This window comes from Dromiciops gliroides, chromosome 2, assembly GCF_019393635.1.
Source record: "Dromiciops gliroides isolate mDroGli1 chromosome 2, mDroGli1.pri, whole genome shotgun sequence".
In the NCBI taxonomy this organism is placed as follows: domain Eukaryota; kingdom Metazoa; phylum Chordata; class Mammalia; order Microbiotheria; family Microbiotheriidae; genus Dromiciops; species Dromiciops gliroides.
The window spans coordinates 235,811,719-235,831,929 of NC_057862.1; the positions used below are offsets into that span (position 1 = coordinate 235,811,719).

Sequence of the window (20,211 nt, forward strand, 5' to 3'; positions counted from 1 at the left end):
TCAATTAATTTATTATTGTAACCAGTTTGCTAGGTATAATTTCAGAGTTTTAAAAGTTTATATTTATCAAATTGTTGGGAATTTTGAACATGTTTCATGTGACTTTTTTATAGTTGTGAGTTTTCTTTTTAAATTCAAGAACTTCCTTTTTATATTTTTATGCCACTTAGCAACTGGAGAATTACTCTCATTCTTCTAAATTTGTGTCACTTTCAATAATTTTGCATGTCAGAATTTTGTTAGAGGTTTTTGATGCAAACATTTTTTCTTCCAATCTGTCTCTTTTCTTTCGACTCTGGGTGCATCAGTTTTTATTGTACAAAAGTCATAGACCATTAAAAAGTTTTTGGAGCCAGAAGAGTTGGATTCAAATATTCCCTCATGCTTTTTACCCATATGACACAGTCTTCCATCAGCCTTACCTTCCTCATCTGTTAAAAGTGGGGATTAGACTTGATGGCCTCTCCACAGGTTGCTCCTAATTCTAGATCTCTTGATGATGGGATCACCTAGTGTCCAGCCTCTTCTCAATTGACTAGGATTGTCCTTGGAAAGTAGACTGGACTTGAAGCCTTTCCAGAATGGAAGACCCGGAAGAGCTTGAACTCTGTGGGTCCAGACCTCAAGAATGTAGGGTCGCCTCCATGATATCATGAGACAACAGAGTAGTAAGTGTGAATTATTAAATGCCTTTCCCATGGAGCTAGGGCACTGTGCTATTCTTTATGTTTTTGGAGTTATAGGAAAGAGTGTATTGAGAACATCTCAACTCACCCAGATGGGTTCTCTTATGACCAAAGGTATAATTTGAGAGTAGACAAGAGTTTAAGGGTATATTTAGTGATCATGGAATGTTCTGATTCAGTCTGCCACATGGGGATCAAACAGGTAACCTTGACTTCATAAGCACCATGCCACATTAGCCCCAGAGCTAATCAGTCACCGTGAGGTACATTCCCTGCTAGATAGAGAGAATTAAACTCAGCATGGCCAACAGCCCTGCTCTTTCTGCCCACCCCGCCCAAACATACATCAGGGGCACAGAAAAAGTCAGCAGAAATCACAAGAGACGACGGGCTAAGTAAGAGTAACATTTACTGAGCGATACAGGACTGAGTACTATGAAGGGCTTACACGGATGGAAATGGGCATCACCCCCTTCGGGATCACTGCATCAGGCATCAGGCATCCCCTCCATGGGCATCAGCCCTAGGGCACCCAGGGACTACAGCACTTAACACTGATTTACACACAATGGCAATAACTGTTGAGTATCTGTTCGTAACAAACAAACCATAACATATTTATACCGTATCACATCGAGTGATTATATAAATCCATATATATATTGCTGTATAAAACCTTTTTTCTTTTTGTAAAAAATATTAAAAAAAAAAGAGAGAGAAGTGTAAAAATGTGCAGTTAAAGCACTGCAGAGGACAGCCAGGCTGTAAACATTAGAGTGAGTATGTGCTTTGGAAGGGCGCCCGCGCCTCAGTGCCCACAGCAAACTCCAGCAGGGAGCGAGGTCTGTTAAGGAGGGCTCTTCCCAAGGGACACGGGAAGAGCATTGGCAGGGTCCAGGGGGATGACGATGGAACAGGGACATGCAGATGGAGGCCACTGAGAGCGCCTGTTGGTCCTGTATCACATCCCTCTCCTGCTCTGCTCTATTACTTGGGGATGAAGGGTTGGGGGGTAGGTGCTGAAATTTTACTCTGAACTCCATTTGGATTTTTTTTTTCAACTTACACTTTACCAATGCCAGTAGCTGTCACCAAGACGTATGCTGATGGGAAATGATGGGAGAAGAGACTGTAGCCATGGAGGGTGGGAGGTCCTTTCCTTCCTTCACCCCTTTCTCCCTCATCATTGTAACCCCAGGAACTGGATCATCCCCCTCTCCTGTTTCTACTTTGGTCTCAACTCATCGCTGATCTCGAGTTTCCCTCAACCCTCCCTTCCCCATGTGTTGCTGGTCTGTATTCCACAAAGAAGCCCGCTGTATTCTGGCGGTGCTGAGCCTTGTTGCAATGTTTTTTCACACATAAACAAAGGCCCCACGTGGGACCCTATGTCCTCTTCCCTCCTCATCCTCCTTCTTCTTTGTTCTCCCAATCCACTTTCACTTCTTCTCAAGTTGTTCGAGTAGTGGGTTGGCTTCAGACTCCGGCGTCTTGACACTGTCTGTCCTCACGATACAAGTGGGACGATGCCGGTTCAGCATCAAGATCAGCTGCTGCCTTTCCTGTTTTAGCTCCTCAATTTGCGCCTTCAGTTCCGCATTCATGAGTTCCAAGCGTTCAGATTCCTAGAGAACCCCAGACATAAAAAGAGGCAGCTTTAAATGTGCACCAAGGGATTGCCCTCTGAACAAGGCTAAGGGAGAGGTGGGGAGAAGGGGCTTGTTGAAGCAAAATTCCTTTCACATATCTTTATCAGCTCTTGCCTACACAGCCGTAACTAGAATGAGGCAACTAGGACTCCATCCCAGGGCGCTTAAATGTAGAAGGCTCCAACATAATCTGTACTTTTTTTTGAGGCAATTGGGGTTAACTAACTTGCCCAGGTCACACAGCTAATAAGTATCAGAGGCCAATTTGAGGGGGCAGCTAGGTGGCACAGTGGATAGAGCACTGGCCCTGGATTCAGGAGTACCTGAGTTCAAATCCAGCCTCAGTCACTTGACACTTACTAGCTGTGTGACCTTGGGCAAGTCACTTAACCCTCATTGCCCAACCAAAAAAAAGAAAAAGAGGCCAATTCGAACTCAAGTCCTCCAGACTCCAGGGAGGGCGCTCTATCCACTGTGCCACTTAGGTGCCCCTAAGCTTAAGATTTAGCAAATAATAATTAGTTAAAATAAGAAACTACCAGATGTATTCCCCCTCTAACAGCCTTACCCCAAGACAAGCTCCTCTCTGGCCTGACCTGATTTTTTTTTTTTTCTTTTCCAAATGTCAGATAGCAAATTGGGATCTCTTCCCATAGCCTCAGTTTTCTCATCTGTAAAATGAAGGGCTTGGACTATGAAGTGCTTGACCTTCAAGATCCCTTCTCCCTGTACCACCCCAATGACTTGATTTGTCTCTATAGGCTGATTTTGGAGTGCATTTTGCCATACTTGTTTCAATCACCAGGATCGCTAAGTATAGCTGTCTCACAGTCTCCTCCTGGCTGAAGAACTCAAAGATGATAAAACCGACCATTGTCTAGGCAGCCAGTGCTCAAGTACATCACCAGGTCATCATGGGATCACCAGTGGTGAAGCCTATACTGTAGTCTTACAACTAGACTCAGAAATATACATGGAATGGGTTCACCTTAACTGAAGTCAACAAGCATTGATTAAGTACTTACTATGTGCCAAGCACTATACTAACCACTGAGGTTATAAAGGAAGGCAGAAACCAGCCCCTGCTCTCAAGGATCTCACAGTCTAATGGAGGAGACAATATACAAACAACTATGTACAAACAAGATATACACAGGACAAACCGATGATAATCCCAGAGGGAAGGTGCAACTGGGAAAGGCTTCCTGAGGAAGGTGTTTTTAGCTGATTTAAAGAAAGCTAAGGAAGCCAGGAAGCAGTGGTGAGGAGGAAGGGAATTCCAGGCATAAGAGATAGCCAGTGAAAATGCAGAGTCAGATCAAAAAAAAAAAAAAAAAAAGGGAAACTGACCTATTTGTACAAAAATATTTATTCCTTTTTTTTTTTTTAAGTGAGGCAATTGTGGTTAAGTGACTTGCCCAGGGTCACACAGCTAGTAAGTGTTAAGTGTCTGAGGCTGGATTTGAACCCAGGTACTCCTGACTCTAGGGCCGGTGCTCTATCTACTGCGCCACCTAGCTGCCCCCTACAAAAACATTTATAATGGCTCTTTTTGTGGTGGCTAAGAATTAGAAATCGAAGGAAATCAAACTGTGGTATATGATTGTGATAGAATATTATTGTGCTATAAGAAATAATAAGCAGGATGATTTTGGAAAAACCTGGAAAGACTTAGATGAACTGATGCAAAATGAAGTGAGCAAAACCAGTAGAATATTGTACATAGCAACAGCAATATTGTATGATGATCAAGTGTGAATGACTTAGCTATTCTCAGCAATACAATGATCTAAGACAATCCCAAAGGACTCATGATGAAGCATACTAACTGCCTTCAGAGAAAGCTGATATTGTTTGAATACAGACTGAAGCATGCTATTTTTCACTTTCTTTCATTTTTTTTCTTTTATTTGAGTCTTTTCTTGTACAAAATAACTAATATGGAAATGTTTTACATGGTTGCACATGTATAACATATCTGATTGCTTGCTGTCTCAGGGAAGGAGGAGAGGTAGGAGGGCAGGAAAAAATTTGGAACTCAAAACTTTAAATAAAAATGTTTAAAATTGTTTTAACGTGTAATGGAGGGGAAATTACATATATGTATATTATACACATATATACACACACACACACACACACGCATATATATATATTTACATGTTGCAAAGGAAAAAAAGAAAATGCAAAGTATATGAGGAACAGCAAGGAGGCTGGAGCAACTGGATTATAGAATATGTAGGTAGTTGGGGCAGGTAGGTGGCATAGTGGCTAAAGCACCAGCCCTGGATTCAGGAAGACCTGAGTTCAAATTGGGTCTCAGACACTTGAGGCTTATTAGCTGTGTGACCCTGGGCAAGTCACTTAACCCTTATTACCCCACCAAAAAAAAGAAGAAGAAGAAGGAATACATAGGTGGGAGTGAGTTGTAAGAAGACTGGAAAGTAGAAAGGGGCCAGGTTAAGAAGGACTTTAGCTGTGTGAACCTGGGCAAGTCACTTAACCCTCATTGCCCCACCAAAAAACAAAACAAAACAAAAAACAACAACAAAAAAAGAAGGGCTTTAAAAGTCAAAGGATTTTATATTTGATCCTGGAAGCAATAGGGAGTCACTGGAGTTGGTTGACTAGGGGACTGATGCAGTCAAATCTTCACTTTAGAAAGATCATTTTAAAGTCCTCAAGAAATTTAGAACTGGGGCAGCTACGTAGTGCAATGGATAGAGCACTGGAGTTAGAAAGACCTGAGTTCAAATCTGACCTCAGACACTTACTAGCTGTGTGACCCTAGGTGAGTCACGTAACCTCTATTTGCCTCAGTTCCTCATCTGTAAAATGGGGACACCCTGGAGAAGGCAATAGCAAACAATTCCAGTATCTCTGCCAAGAAAACCCAATAGATAAAAGTCCATAGGGGCAGCTAGGTGGTACAGTGGATAGAGCACCAGCCCTTGATTCAGGAGGACCTGAGTTCAAATCTGGCCTCAGACACTTAACACTTACTAGCTGTGTGACCGTGGACAAGTCACTTAACCCCAAATTGCCTCACCAAAAAAAAAAAAAAGTCCATGAGGTTATGCAGAGTCAGACACGACTGAATGACTGAACAACAATGACAAAAAATTTAGAATCTCACTTATGTAGTTCTTGATGAATCCAAGATGCCCACTAGCAACAGTCAAAGTACCTTTGTCCCATATTCAAGATCACCTAGCTATGTGGTGCAGTGGATAGAGAACCAGCCCTGGAGTCTGGAAGACTCCTCTTCCTGAGATCTAATCCAGCCTCAGGCACCTACTAGATGGCAAGTCACTTTAACCCTGTCTGTCTCAGTTTCCTTTTCTGAGATAGAGAAGGAAATGGCAAACCACTCTAGTATCTTTACCAAGAAAACCCCATAATTGGAGTTATGGAGAGTCAGACATGAATGAAAAATGACCCCCCCCCTCTCTCTCTATCTCTCTCTCTCACACACACACACACACACACACACAAAAGGGTTTTCAGTGAAATTAGGTCCTGAGTACAACTCCCTATGCAAGGCTGGTAAAGAAATGGATCCGACAATTGTGCACCATTAGTATGTCTTCATATGTAAGCAGGGTAATAACCAATCAATTAATCAATATATCTTTATTAAGCACCCACTGAATACCAGGCACAAAGACAAAAATGAAGCAGTCCCTGCCTTTAAGACACTTGTATTATATCAGAAGGCAATATGTATGCCTGTAAAGATAGATAGATGGATGGAGAGATGGACAGATGGATGGATGAATGGTTGGATTGATGGATAGATAGATGGATGGACGGACAGACAGATATAGATAAATATATGTAGACAAGCCTCAGAATCAGGAAGGCCTGGGTTCAAGTACTTCCTCTGACACATGTCAGTTGCGTGACTCTGGGCAGATCACTTTAATGTCTCAGCACGCAAGATTCCTCTCTAGGACTGTCAATTGCAGGCTAGGTGCCAATCTGCATTGGTAGAGGGAATTCTTCCCTGGGAGTTCCCTAAGCCAATAAAATTACAGACACAGTGAAAAATAAAGAAGAAAAGTACTAGACGTGTGTCTGGTGGGAGGTGAGGGAAGTTGGGGTGGATTATGAAAGATGGTAGATTTCAGAAGCACAATCTACTTTTGGTGGGGAAGAGTTAAAGCTCAAAAGAGGCCCCTCTCCTCCCAGCTTCCTGTGAACTAGTTTCCTTCCTCTTCTAATAGTTCCCAAATGGGATCAGAAAATCAGTGCTCAAAGGCTGAAAAAGGACTGACCATCAATGCTAAATTGCACACTGCTAAAGTCAGAATCAAGGGACCTGCATGGAAATCCCAGCTCTGATACCTAGCAGTCATGTGACCAAGCATGGGTAAATCACTTCACTTCTCTGGGACTCAGTTTCCTCATCTGTCAAATGAGAGGGGGTTAGACAAATGAACTTTGAGCAAAAAAACCAGATGACTGGTATTTTGGGGTAAGTTATAAAGTGGATTCTTTTTTTTTTTTTTTGGTGAGGCAATTGGGGTTAAGTGACTTGCCCAGGGTCACACAGCTATTAAGTGTCAATGTTCTGAGGCTGGATTTGAACTCAGGTACTCCTGACTCCAGGGTCGGTGCTCTATCCACTGCACCACCTAGCTGCCCCATATAAAGTGGATTCTTTTTTTTTTTTTTTTCAGGGCAATGGGGGTTAAGTGACTTGCCCAGGTCACATAGCTAGTAAGTGTCAAGTGTCTGAACTCAGGTATTCCTGAATCCAGGGCTGGTGCTTTATCCACTGCGCCACCTAGCCGCCCCTAAAGTGGATTCTTGAAGCGGTATTGGTCAGAATAGATAGCCTCTGATATCCCTCCCAACCTGGAGAGTCTACAACTCTATATAATCTCCAAGGTCTTGGAAAAGACCTCTACATTTTATGTCCTACTCCTGTCTTCTGTGTACCATAACAATAATAGTTTTCTTTCTTTTTTTGCTTGGGGCAATGAGGGTTAAGTGACTTGCCCAGGGTCACACAGCTAGTAAGTGTCAAGTGTCTGAGGTCATATTTGAACTCAGGTCCTTCTGAATCCAGGGCCAGTGCTTTATCCACTACGCCACCTAGCTGCCATAACAATAATTTTCAACAGAATATTTTTGGGAAAGGAGAAGTAAACAAACTAGTTAAAATGGTAGGCAGAAAAATCAGTCTTCTTAGACTGCCATTGCTATTATCACTACCCCTTCCCCTTCAAAAAACCCCAAACCTCCAATAGCTCTTCATTGCTTACAGGATAAAATCCAAAATTCTTAGAACACTATTCAAAGTTCTACACAGTTTGGTCACAACTTTTCAAATGATATCTTCCATTACATGAGACTTACTCTACTACTACTACTACTACTACTACTACCACCACCACCACCACCACCGATAAAAATAATAACAATAGGGTCAGCTAGGTGAGACAGTGGATAAAGCACTGGCCATGGACTCAGGAGGACCTGAGTTCAAATCTGACCTCAGACACTTGACACTTACTAGCTGTGTGACCCTGGGCAAGTCACTTAATCCCCATTACCCTGCAAAAAAAGAAAGAAAGAAAAAAAGAGAAAAATAATAACAATAATGACAATAATAGCATTTATATAGCGCTTCAAAGTTTGCAAAGTACTTTGAAAATATTCTCTCTTTTGATCATCACAACAATCCTGGAATTTAGATGCTATTATTATCCTCATTTTACAGATGAAGAAACTGAGGCAGATAGAAGAAGCTAAGTGACTTGCCCAGAGTCAAACAGCTAGTGTCAAAGTCAGGATTTGAACTCAGGTCTCCTGACTCCATGTCCAGCACTCTATTCACTGTGATGCCTCTAGGTGGCCTCTTCAGTCACACTGATCTATATACTACCCCTAGAATATGCCGCATGTTTTTTCCCCCTCTATGTCTTTCTTTATTCCATTCTTGCACAAAGGGGCAAAATGGAAAGAGCACAGGCAAGGTTGCTTAGCACAGTGCCTCACACATAGTAGGTGCTTAATAAATGCTAATTGACTGATGGACTGGATTTGGAATTGGAGCAACTGGGTTTGTATCTTGGCTGAGTCACTTTACTAGCTTGAGCAAATCACTTTATAACAGGGTCCGTTTCCTTCTCTGTAAAACGAAGGGGTTGGACTAGATCATTTCCAAGGGTCCCTTTAGAGCTTCTGGATCTAAAGCTCTGGCCCTGTGTTCCTTCCCTGGAACATGTTCCCACTCTCCTTCCTTCTACTGGAATCATACAGATTCTTCAAGTCCCACTTGCATGAAATTTTCCCAATGATCCCAATCTATAGCCACCTTTCCTTCCTCTGAACTCACCACCCATCTGATACTTACAGATGGAGTCATATATATATATATATATGTGTGTGTGTGTGTGTATATATATACTGCCAATTCAACTAGATTATGAGCTTCATGAGGGCAGATACTAAATCTAAGATCTCTTTGTTACTCTTCTGTTGCTCAGCACTGCATCCCCTGTGTAGTGCTCAATAAATATTTATTGGTCAATTGATTAGACAGTGTTCAATTATGTGTGTGTGTGTGTATGTGTGTTTAAGACTGGATATCCCCTTCACCTAGGCTACTCTCAGGTCCGATCTTACTTTTTTTTTTTTTAAATTTTTTTAGTGAGGCAATTGGGGTTAAGTGACTTGCCCAGGGTCACACAGCTAGTAAGTGTTAAGTGTCTGAGGCTGGATTTGAACCCAGGTGCTCCTGACTCCAGGGCCAGTGCTCTATCCACTGCGCCACCTAGCTGCCCCCAATCTTACTTTACCCTGCTCTGTTGCCAACCTGGGCTAGTTTGCCACACATTAGGCAGCCTAGTGGTCCCACCACCCCCTGCTCTTGGGGGATCGTCGTACTGATGCCAAACTTAGTGAGGATACCTGATCGGCATAGTGCACTGCAGCTCAGAACTCCGAAGCTGAATCAATCCATCAGCCTCCACCTTCCCAGCAGCTAAGATTTACAGGTATAATGCCACCACGTCCTGCTCAAATGTAATTAAAATATATATATATATATATATATATATATATATATATATATATATATATTTTGGTGAGGCAATTGGGGTTAAGTGACTTGCCCAGGGTCACACAGCTAGTAAGTGTTAAGTGTCTGAGGCTGGATTTGAACCCAGGTGCTCCTGACTCCAGGGCCAGTGCTCTATCCAATGCACCACTTAGCTGCCCCTAAAAAATGTGTGTGTGTATATATATATATTTATATATTTTGGTGAGGCAATTGGGGTTAAGTGACTTGCCCAGGGTTACACAGCTAGTAAGTGTCAAGGGTCTGAGGCTGGATTTGAACTCAGGTCCTCCTGAATCCAAGGCTGGTGCTCTATCCACTGGCGCCACCTAGCTGCCCCGAATATATATATATATATATATATATATATATATATATATATATATATATATATATATTACCAGATTAATAATAGGAAAACCATGTCCAAAAGAAAACAAAGATACCTCTTTACTCCCTCACAGCATTCCCTTCATTTAATTAATTTCCTTCTTTTCTAGGAAGTATCACTGTTAAATAAGATCTGAGGATAGAAATGCAGGGTGGGAATATGTGTGTGGATATGGTTCTAGTACGGGACTATCGATTGGGGGATGGGGATAGTATGGGCCCCAAAGGAAAGGTATCACACCAAAGCTATCTATCCCTATCACCCAGCCCCCTCCGTGTATTTTATTGGCAAAAGACACAAAAAGGGCAGCATGACTGGAATCTACTGCGGTCACTCAGCATTTCAAGTTATTAGTTTGGTGGCAATGGATTCCAGCCATGCTGCTATTCTCATAGGACAGTCCCCCCATTTTTATGGGTCAAAGGCACAGAGAGAGTGACATTGTGGTAACTACAAGGCACCATCAACAATCAAGAGACCAAATGTAACCAAATGATTGGCCTGGAGGGAGGAAGCTCAAGGTTCTAGTCCAGGGAAGAAGAAATAGAAAAATAGACCAGCTGATTTATCAGCCAAGATTAAAGGCAAGTAGTGAACATAAATAACATTTTCTAGAGATTTTTCTTTTGGATTAACAGAGAAACAAAGGGTTCTCATGTAAGGCGAATGCACGGAACCATAGAACAGGGGAAAAAAGTATTACGTAGATGATATTTTTCAGAGTTCTTATGGCACCAAGCAGGAGTGAACACAATATATAAGTGACTCACCCAGGAGAGACCATAATGGCACTGACGAGAGGGTGGAGGAGTTCATGGGGACAGTAAGAGCTGAGTTTTGAGAAGAAATGTTCCCACTCTGACAGGCATCAATAAAGCAATCTCTTTGGGTCCAAATAGATTTAAATGATATGGGGTTTGACTTTAAATGCCAGCCACAAGTGGAGAGATGCTTTCAAAAGGAGTCCTTATTTTGAAAGGATCCCCCCAAAAGCTCAATGAAGACTATAAGAAGCCAGAGATGGTGGTGCATGCCTAGAGTCTCAGCCATTGGGCGAGGCTGAGGCTGGAGGATGGCTTGAGCTCAGTAATTATGAACTACAATGGGCTAAAGCCAATTGGGTATACTTCCCTAAGTCTGGCACTAATGCATTGAGACCCTGGAATGGGGGCAGGGGAAAGGTCACCAAGCTGCCTCAAGCTCAGAAATGGAGGTCAAAGCTTCTGTGCTGATCAGCAATGAGACTGGATCTGTAAGTGGCTGCTGGATTCCAACCTGGGTAAGATAGAAAGAGAAGGAAAGGAAGAGAAAGGAGGAAAGGGTGAGGGGGAAAAAGAGAAAGGGGAAGGAGAAAGAGAAGAGGTGGAAGATGAGGGCAAAGAGGGAGAAAGGGAGGAGGAGGTGAAAGAAGGGAGAAAGAGAAGGAAGGGGAAGAGGAGGAAGAAGGATATGGAGAGGAGGAAAGGGAGAGAAGAAGGGGAAGAGAAAGAGAAAGGAGGAAGAGGAAGAGGAAGGGGAAGAAGAAGTAGAGGAAGAGAAGAAAGAAGAGGAGGAGGAAAAGGAGATTTTTTTTTTTTTTTTTTGGTGTGGCAATGAGGGTTAAGTGACTTGCCCAGGGTCACACAGCTAGTAAGTGTCAAGTGTCTGAGGCCAAATTTGAACTCAGGTCCTCCTGAATCCAGGGCTGGTGCTTTATCCACTGCACCATCTAGCTGCCCCCAAAAAAGAGATTTTCAATAAGCATTAGACCACCTACTAATCCAAAAGGTTACGACCAAATGAATACCCAGGAGGAATGGCAGGCCATTTGTCATGATTAAGATATCATCAAATAGCAAAAAAATGTAAACAAAGTCAATGCCTATTGACTGAGGAATGGCTACACAAATTGTGGCACATGATATAATGGAGGATCATTGAATCATAAGATATTTGGTTGTTGTTTTTTGTTTTGTTTTTGATGAGGCAATTGGGGTTAAGTGACTTGCCCAGGGTCACACAGCTAGTAAGTGTCAAGTGTCTGAGGCCAGATTTGAACCCAGGTCCTCCTGACTCCAGGGCCGGTCCTCTATCCACTGCGCCACCTAGCTGCCCCCAAACCATAAGATACTTTGACAATAATTACTTTTAGTTAAGATGATGAAAAGTCATCTAGAAGCCCAGCTCTCTCTTATACAAACCTAATACCTAATAAAGGATCCCAGCTAGATGAATGATAAAGAAAACTGAAAAGAAATAGAAGTAAGATCCTGTATCTGGTGTAAGATTGCATAAAAAGACAGCCAGAAGCCAGGAAATGTCCTTGGAACATTTATAAGAATAAAAAGGGAAAAGGAAAAACTGTGACTATGAAGAATTCAGAGAAGCATAGGAAGACATATGTATTGATAAGAGTGAAATACACAGAGCCAGGAAAGCGATATTCATATTTACTATAACAATAGAGCCTGGAGTGAGGAAGATGAGTCTTCCTGAGTTCAAATCCAGCCACAGACACTTACTAACTGTGTGACACTGGGCCAATCATTTAACCCTGTTTGCCTTAGTTTCCTCATATGTAAAATGAACTGGAGAAGGAAATGGCAAACCACTCTAGTATCTATGCCTAGAAAACCCCAAATGGGGTCACAAAGATTAGAAAACCAATGAACTATGAGTATGAAACAGAATCAGTTGATGCATTGGCTAGTTTTGTTGCTTATGTTTCTTATATTTCTTATCATTATCTTTTTATTTCATTCTTATGTTTCTTATATTTATTATATCTTTATTTTTATATTTCTTTTATTTATTGAGCTGGTTCTCAGTGTAGCAAAGGGGGAAATGAATATATCCAGAAATGAAGATGATATAAAAACAAAAAGATGTCAATAAAATAAAAAAAAAAAGATGTCACCATAGATAGTTCAGTCCATCCAGGGGTGTGATAAAAGGATGGGGAAAATAATCACAGACAATTCACCAGTCAGGGCTTGTTGTCACTGACAATAGACAATAGCACTATGGTGAAGTCATTTGATTTGTGATAGCAGAAATGAAAGAATAAAGAGAAAATCTGAGCTGAGAAATACAAGCAGGGTCAATAAGGGGCACATGTCTTCAAAACCAAGAGGAAGGAGAACAGTAAGAAGAGAAGAACAATTCTAGCAACCTTTAAAGCAGGAATTATTCACCTTTTTCATGTTGATGAGCATTCAGAATAATGATTTTGAATGCCATAAAATACATCAGATTGCAAATGAAGTCATCTGAAATATGATTATCAAAATATTGTTTTTAAAAAATAAGTTCACTGATCCCAGGTTAAGAACTCCTGCTTTCAAGGACATAAATACTAGCTATTATCATGTTTCTTCTCAGGCTGGAGACATGATGATATAGGAAAAGTAATAGAATTGAGTTGAATCACTTCTCTTTGGTCACAATGATACAAAATGGCCACAAACGTTCCATTCACTCTGGTGTAGACACAGCTTTAAATAACAAATGCTCAGGAGTAGAGTCCTAACAATTAGATCCTGAGACAATGACTCTAAGATTTTAAAAAGTAAAGGATTCCCATAGAGGAAAAACTACCTGGGGGGTCCTACATAACCAGATCTTTCCATCGTCTAAACAAACAAACAAAAACCGTAGGGGCCATCTCCAGTTGTCCTTTTCTTTTTTTTTGGTGAGGCAACTGGGATTAAGTGACTGGCCCAGGGTCACACAGCTAGTAAGTGTTAAGTGTCTGAGGCCAGATTTGAATTCAGGTACTCCTGAATACAGGGCCAGTGCTTTATCCACTGCGCCATCTAGCTGCCCCCCAGTTGTCCTGATGTATATCTTGTCACTCACTGGACCCAGATGACTCTGGAGGAGACAGTACCTCCCTCCCTCACTTAAATCCAATTCAGTACAAGTCATGACATCACCCCCCAACCTCCCACCCCTGACGTCATGGTCCTCTTTGAGAATGAAGGACAGGGGTAGCGAGGTGGCGCAGTAGATAAAGCACTGGCCCTGGATTCAGGAAGACCTGAGTTCAAATCCGACCTCAGACACTTGACACTCACTAGCTGTGTGACCTCGGGCAAGTCACTTAACCCCCATTGCCCCACAAAAAACAAAAGAGAGAATGAAGGACAAACAACAACAAGGATGGGGAAGCCAGGTGTTACCCTGGTCACAGAGAGAAAAAGAAGTGTGAAAAGAGGGGTAAGACAGGAGGGAGAGATGCCCAACATGTGCTGGCAGGCATAGCTGCTAATGTTGGTAACTGTTTTCCTTTGTTACAAGGGAAAGTTATAATGAGGGGGAAGGAGAATTTATTGGGAAATGATTATATATATGTATATCTATATATACATACACGTATATGTATATATAGACGTGCAAAGAACTTTTGTTTATAATGAGGGTACAAAAGAAATGGTCTGGTCCATTAGCCTTAATGATCAGAACATGGCTTTAGATTTTGTGAATTTGAAAAAAAAAAGTTTTAGTCACTCCAAGCAGGTGAAAGTTGTGGGCTTGCTGTATGTGGATTACCCCAGAACTCCTGGCAAGTCCCCACATCCAAAGGTTTCTTTTGTGCTCATACATTCTTCCAGACCTCTTTACTGGATCTGGAATTGTTTAATCAATAGACACAGGCAATGTGAGAGATACAAGGAGTTGTGAACACAGCTCTTGTCCTCATGAAGCCTATCATCAAAGTAAATTAATAAGAATATATACATATAAAATAAAAAGTGTCTGAGGCTGGATTTGAACCCAGGTGCTCCTGACTCCAGGGCCAGTGTGACATGTATATATGTTATAGCCATGCGGGGGTATACATTTGTGTATGTGTGTATATCTTGAACCCTCAACATAAACAGAGCATTAGACTAGGTATGGAAGAGGATACAAATAACTAGAAAACATTATGTGGTGCAGTGGATAGAGGACAGGGTTTGGAGTCAAGAGCCCCTGAGTTCAAATCTGGCCTCAGATACTTATTAGCTGTGTGACCCTGGGCAAGTTATTTGTCCTGTTTGCCTCAGTTTCCTCATGTGTAAAATGGGACTAATAATAGTACCTCCTTCCCAGGGTTGTTGTAAGGATCAAATTGAGATCACATTTATAAAGTGTTTAGCACAGTGCCTAGAACATAGGAAGTGCTATATAAATGCTAGCTATAATTATAATTCTACATTCTACATACCTATCTAAACCAGAGAATTCTACAATTGGGGGAAAATAGAGTGATGAATTAAATCCAGGATAAAGTATACAAAGGGCAGCTAGGTGGCGCTGTTGATAAAGTACCAGGTCCGGAGTCAGGAAGATCTGAGTCTGAAACTGAATTCAAATACTTAGCTATGTGACCCTGGGAAAGTCAACTCACCCTCCTTACCTCAGTTTCCTGATTTGTAAAAATGAGTTAGAGAAGGGAATGGCAAACCAGTCCAGTATCTTTGTCAAGAAAACCCCAAATGGGGTCATGAAGGGTTGGAGGAGATTGAAAAACAACTGAACAACAATACAGTCCAATTTGGCTGAAATATAAAGTGTGTGAAAGGAAATAATGGGAATTAAGAGTAAAAAAATAGGGGACAGCCAGACTATGGGAACTAAAAACCTAAGGAGTATATAGTGCGATGAAGGGGAAGTGATGGATTCAAGAAATGCTGTAGAGAAAGAACCAAGCACTTGACAATGGATTAAGTATGGGAGGGGAGAGAGGGGAAAGAATCAAAGATGATGCTAAAGGTTTCAACTCCAGGTATTAGGAAGAATGATAAGTGGTATCATCAACGAGCAGAAGCTTTTGGGGAAAGACGATGAGCTTGCTTCTGGACATGCTGAGTTTGAGGTGCTGGTCAAACACCCAGGCAGAGATATCAGTGAAAAGACGAATATTTAAAAGTGCTGATGACTGTCCTGGGCAGTTGGGGCGGGGGTGGGGGGCACAAGAGCAGAATAATCTCTGCCCAGACAGAATTTACATTCTACTGGGAGACATCTTCCCAGAAGACATGGAATCCACAGGGATTAGATTAGAGAATTGAAGAGGTCCCTCCCACACTGGGATTCTATGATCCCATAAAGCAATTTCCTACCTCTTAGAGTTCTGAGGATCAAATGAGAGAATCTTTGTAAAGCACTTAGCACAGGGCTTGACATGTTAGGGACTTAATAAATGCTTGTTTCCTTCCTGTTAACCTGTTGGACATGCCCTCGGAAACTTAGAAAAAGCATTTCAACCCCTACCTCCACCCCCGCAAAGGAAAAATGCTTAAATTTTACTTATTCGGTCTGTGTAGGGGGAATATAGTATACTAGCTCAGAGTTCGGGGCTTAGAGTCATAAAGACCTGAGTTCAGATCTCACCTCTGACCCTACAAGTCATGTCCCCCAGAGGACCTATGATGAAGCATGTTATCTATCCCCCGATAGAGAGGTGACGCATACAAAGTCTAGAAAGATACATACATTTCTGGACATGGTTGTTGTATGGATTTGTTTTGCTTGATCATGCCCTTTTTTAGAAGGGTTTCCATTCTTCTTTTGTTTTTCAGTCAGGGGGAGGTAAAAGAGAAAGGGAAGGTTAAGCCAAAAATAAGAAGGCTACCAAAACATTTTTTTTAAAGCACAGAAGAGAATAGAAGGGCATTTGGAAGGAAGCACAGATAAGCAGAACAGTTTTGAAGGTAATATGTAGAGCTTATCACATGCTTTTATTTTTTTTGGCAGAACAATGAGAATTCTGAGGCCAGATTTGAACTCAGGTCCTCCTGAATCCAGGGCCGGTGCTTTATCCACTGTACCACATAGCTGCCCTGTCACATGCTTTTTTTTTTTTTTAAAGCAAATGGCATGAAATAGAGATTCCCGTTCTCATAGAGAATCCTCTGTTTGCATTCTGCCGTGTGCTTAGAAATGCTTTTTGTTGATTCAGTTCAGAATTTAAAAATTCTTTAAATATAAATATATAAAACAAAAAGACATTTATTAAGGGCCTATTATGTATAAGGCACTGGAGAAATCCAAAGGCAGATAAAAATAGTCCCTGCTCTATAATTTCTACAAGCAGGAATTTACTGTGACCCTCCCCCAATCAATCAATCAATCTTTCTTAAAGTCTACTATGTCTTAGGCACTGTGCTAAGTACTAGGGATACAAAAAGAGGCAAAAGACAGTCCCTACCCTCAAGGAGCTCACATTCTAATGTCACTAGGTAAGCCCCTTAACCTTAATGCCTCAGACAAGTTCTTACAATGGGTTATAGAAGCTAGACTGTGATGATGGAGGGAGCTCCCACAGCAGGACATCCCTATGCAGAAGAAATCCCAGCTCTTTCATACAGTTGCATATTCATTCTGGTCAGGACATTAGAAATGCAAATCATGAAAATTTATTTCCAGAGAAGACATCAAATCTATTCTGAGGGCAAGAGAATATGCAATAGTCTGCAAGGTTCTCAGGAAGGGTAGAATTTGGAAATCATTAACAGTGATCCCAGCACTGAAAAAGATGAATGAGGGGCTTAGAATCAAGAACGCTCATCTTCCCGAGTTCAAATCTGGCTTCAAATACACACTAGCTGTGTGACCCTGGCCAAGTCACCTAACCCTGATTGCCTCCCTCCCCGCAAAAGAAAAGATGACTGAGGTAATGGGGGGAGGGGGGGTTGACAAAGGGCAGAAGAGTCTAGATCTGGATTATTATAAATTGGTTTACTTGTTAAATGGTAGGTGCAAGAGCTAGCCCAGGGAAGTCAACCCTTTAAGGTCAGATTGGAATCTCTTAGTATTGGTCTCCTGCATGCTAATTTAAACACGGGTCCTAATTCACATCTCTATCTCTGCCACTGAAGACACTGAAATTCAACACATTCAAATTTAAGTATTATATTCCTTTCTAAGCTATCAAGGTGACACAGTGGATAGAGTACTGAATTTGGAGGCAGGAAGATCTGAGTTCAAATTCTGCCTCAGATTTTATGTGCGACTCTATGGCAAATCACTTAATCTCTCTGTGCCTATACATTTCCTTATCTGTAAAATGAAGACAACCATAGCATCTACCAGTCAGTGTGGGGTATGAGGATCAAATAAGATAACATGCATCTCTAGCATTTTGCAAACCGTAAAGCAGTAAAGTCTGCCCCACTTGTACCCATTTCTCATGTTTATAGCCTTAGGCTTCTATATTTGACTCTTCTCCCTTCCTCACCTCTCAAATAGATGGCTTATCTGAACACCTCTTGCATCTATCCTCTCTGCTCCATTCCCCCTGCCACTCACTCTCTTCTTACAATAGTCACCTAACCAGTCTTGCAGCCTCTGCTTTCTCCCCTCTTCCAATCCATTCTTTTTTGTTTGTTTGTTTTTTGTTTTTGTTTTTTTGTTTTTAGTGAGGCAATTGGGGTTAAGTGACTTGCCCAGGGTCACACAGCTAGTAAGTGTTAAGTATCTGAGGCTGGAGTTGAACTCAGGTACTCCTGACTCCAGGGCCGGTGCTCTATCCACTGCGCCACCTAGCTGCTCCTCCAATCCATTCTTCATACAACGGCTAGGGCAATCTTTCTTACATGGATATCTGGTTGCGTCACTGCACAGCTCAGAAATCTTCAGTTACTCCCTATTGCCTTCCAAATAAAGTTCCAGCTCCTTAACTTGGCATTCAAGGCCTGCTTCTGCCTGAAGTAATAGGAGATAAGGGTTTGTGTGTGTGTGTGTGTGTGTGTGTGTGTTTTGAGGCAGTCAGAGTTAAGTGCTTGCTTAAGATCTTGCTTAGGACACAGCTAGTAAGTGTCTGAGGTCAGATTTGACCTCAGGTCCTCCTGATTCCAGAGCCCGTGCCACCTAGCTGCCCCCATGCAATTTATTTCAACCAAACTCAAATTATCTCTGCCCCTGAATCTATTCCATACTCTCATACCTCCATGCATGTGCTTATGTTGTTCCTTTTGTCCAGAATGCCCTCCAGTTCCCTCTTCCCCTATTCAATCGCTGCTACCTTTTAAGACCCAACTCAAAGGAAACCTCCTCCAGGGAGCCTTCCCCGATCCACCAAATGATAACAATACTTCCCTACAGATCTTCCACTGCAGTCTCTCTCTCTCTTTCTCTCTCTCTCTCTCTCTCTCTCTCTCTCTCTCTCTCTCTCTCTCTCTCTCTCTCTCGTGAGGCAAGGGGGGTTAAGTGACTTGCCCAGGGTCACACAGTTAGTAAGTATCAAGTGTCTGAGGTCAGATTTGAACTCAGGTCCTCCTGACTCCAGGGCCGGTGCTTTATCCACTGCGCCAACTAGCTGTCCCCTACAGTCTCTTTTATAACTCCAATGCACGCAAGTGATGTTGTATTGTGAAAGGCAACTATCTATAGTGGATAGAGGACCAACCTTGGACTCAGAAGACCTGGGTTCAAGTCCTGCCTCGGACATCCAAAAGCCATGTAAACATGAGCAAGTCAGACAACTCTCTAAGACTGCATTGGTGAAAGAAGTTTCTGTAGTAGGAGTTCTCTACATCAATAAAATTGCAGGTTTAGACCCCCCCATCCCCAATATTGTATATTTCAGCAATCTATCTTGGTATAGGGAAATTAGATGGCTCTAAGTGGATAGAGCATTGGGCCTTGAGTTCAAATCAAGCCTCAGATACTTACTAGCTGTATGACTCTCAACAAGTCACTTAAACCTGTTTGCCTCAGTTTCCTCATCTGTAAAATGAGCTGGAGGGGCAGCTAGGTGGCGCAGTGGATAAGAGCACCAGCCCTGGAATCAGGAGTACCTGAGTTCAAATCCGGCCTCAGACACTTAACACTTACTAGTTGTGTGACCCTGGGCAAGTCACTTAACCCCAATTGCCTTACTTAAAAGAAAAAAAATGAGCTGGAGAAGGAAATGGCAAACCAGTCCAGTATCTTTGCCAAGAAAACCCCAAATGAGATCACAAAGAGTTAGACACAACTGAAACGACTAAATAACAAATAGATTATTAGTTAGCACCCCTTTAAAATTTCCTTCTTGAGCAAAGCTCCCCTTAACCCAGATACCCCTCTGGAACCTATGATCTTGGCCTCATTAGCTGGAGTTAAACAACCACAAACATGGATACTATTAGCTTCTAAGCCAACCACTCAAAGTAGCATGTGCCAATGAGCCCAGGCACTAAAGAAAACCATTCATTCATCCATCCATCCATCCATCCATCCATCCATCCATCCATCCATCCATCCATCCATCCATCCATCCATCCATCCATTCATTCATTCAACAAATATTTATTAAGCACTTACTGAGTAAGATGCTCTGTGCTAGTTTCTGGGAGAGATACAAAGATAACTAGGAATTGGTCCATGGCTTTAAGGAGCAGTGGGGTTATGATAAATGAAATTACTTCTACTTTTCTTTCCTCTCCAATGGCCTTCCAGGGGGATCCA

The 20,211-nt window shown here is 42.0% G+C and overlaps 1 protein-coding gene across 5 annotated transcripts in view; it reads right to left on the reverse strand.

Moving 5' to 3' along the window:
• Positions 1-1,091: 1,091 nt before the first annotated feature.
• The window catches only part of JDP2 (Jun dimerization protein 2), a 78,088-nt gene continuing 58,968 nt past the window's right edge, over positions 1,092-20,211 (reverse strand). For all 5 annotated transcript variants that reach the window (XM_043987839.1, XM_043987841.1, XM_043987840.1 and 2 more), the window contains one exon: positions 1,092-2,311. In XM_043987839.1, the coding sequence (XP_043843774.1) occupies positions 2,126-2,311 (186 nt within the window). In that variant the 3' untranslated portion in view covers positions 1,092-2,125. The remainder of the gene's footprint in view (positions 2,312-20,211) is intronic.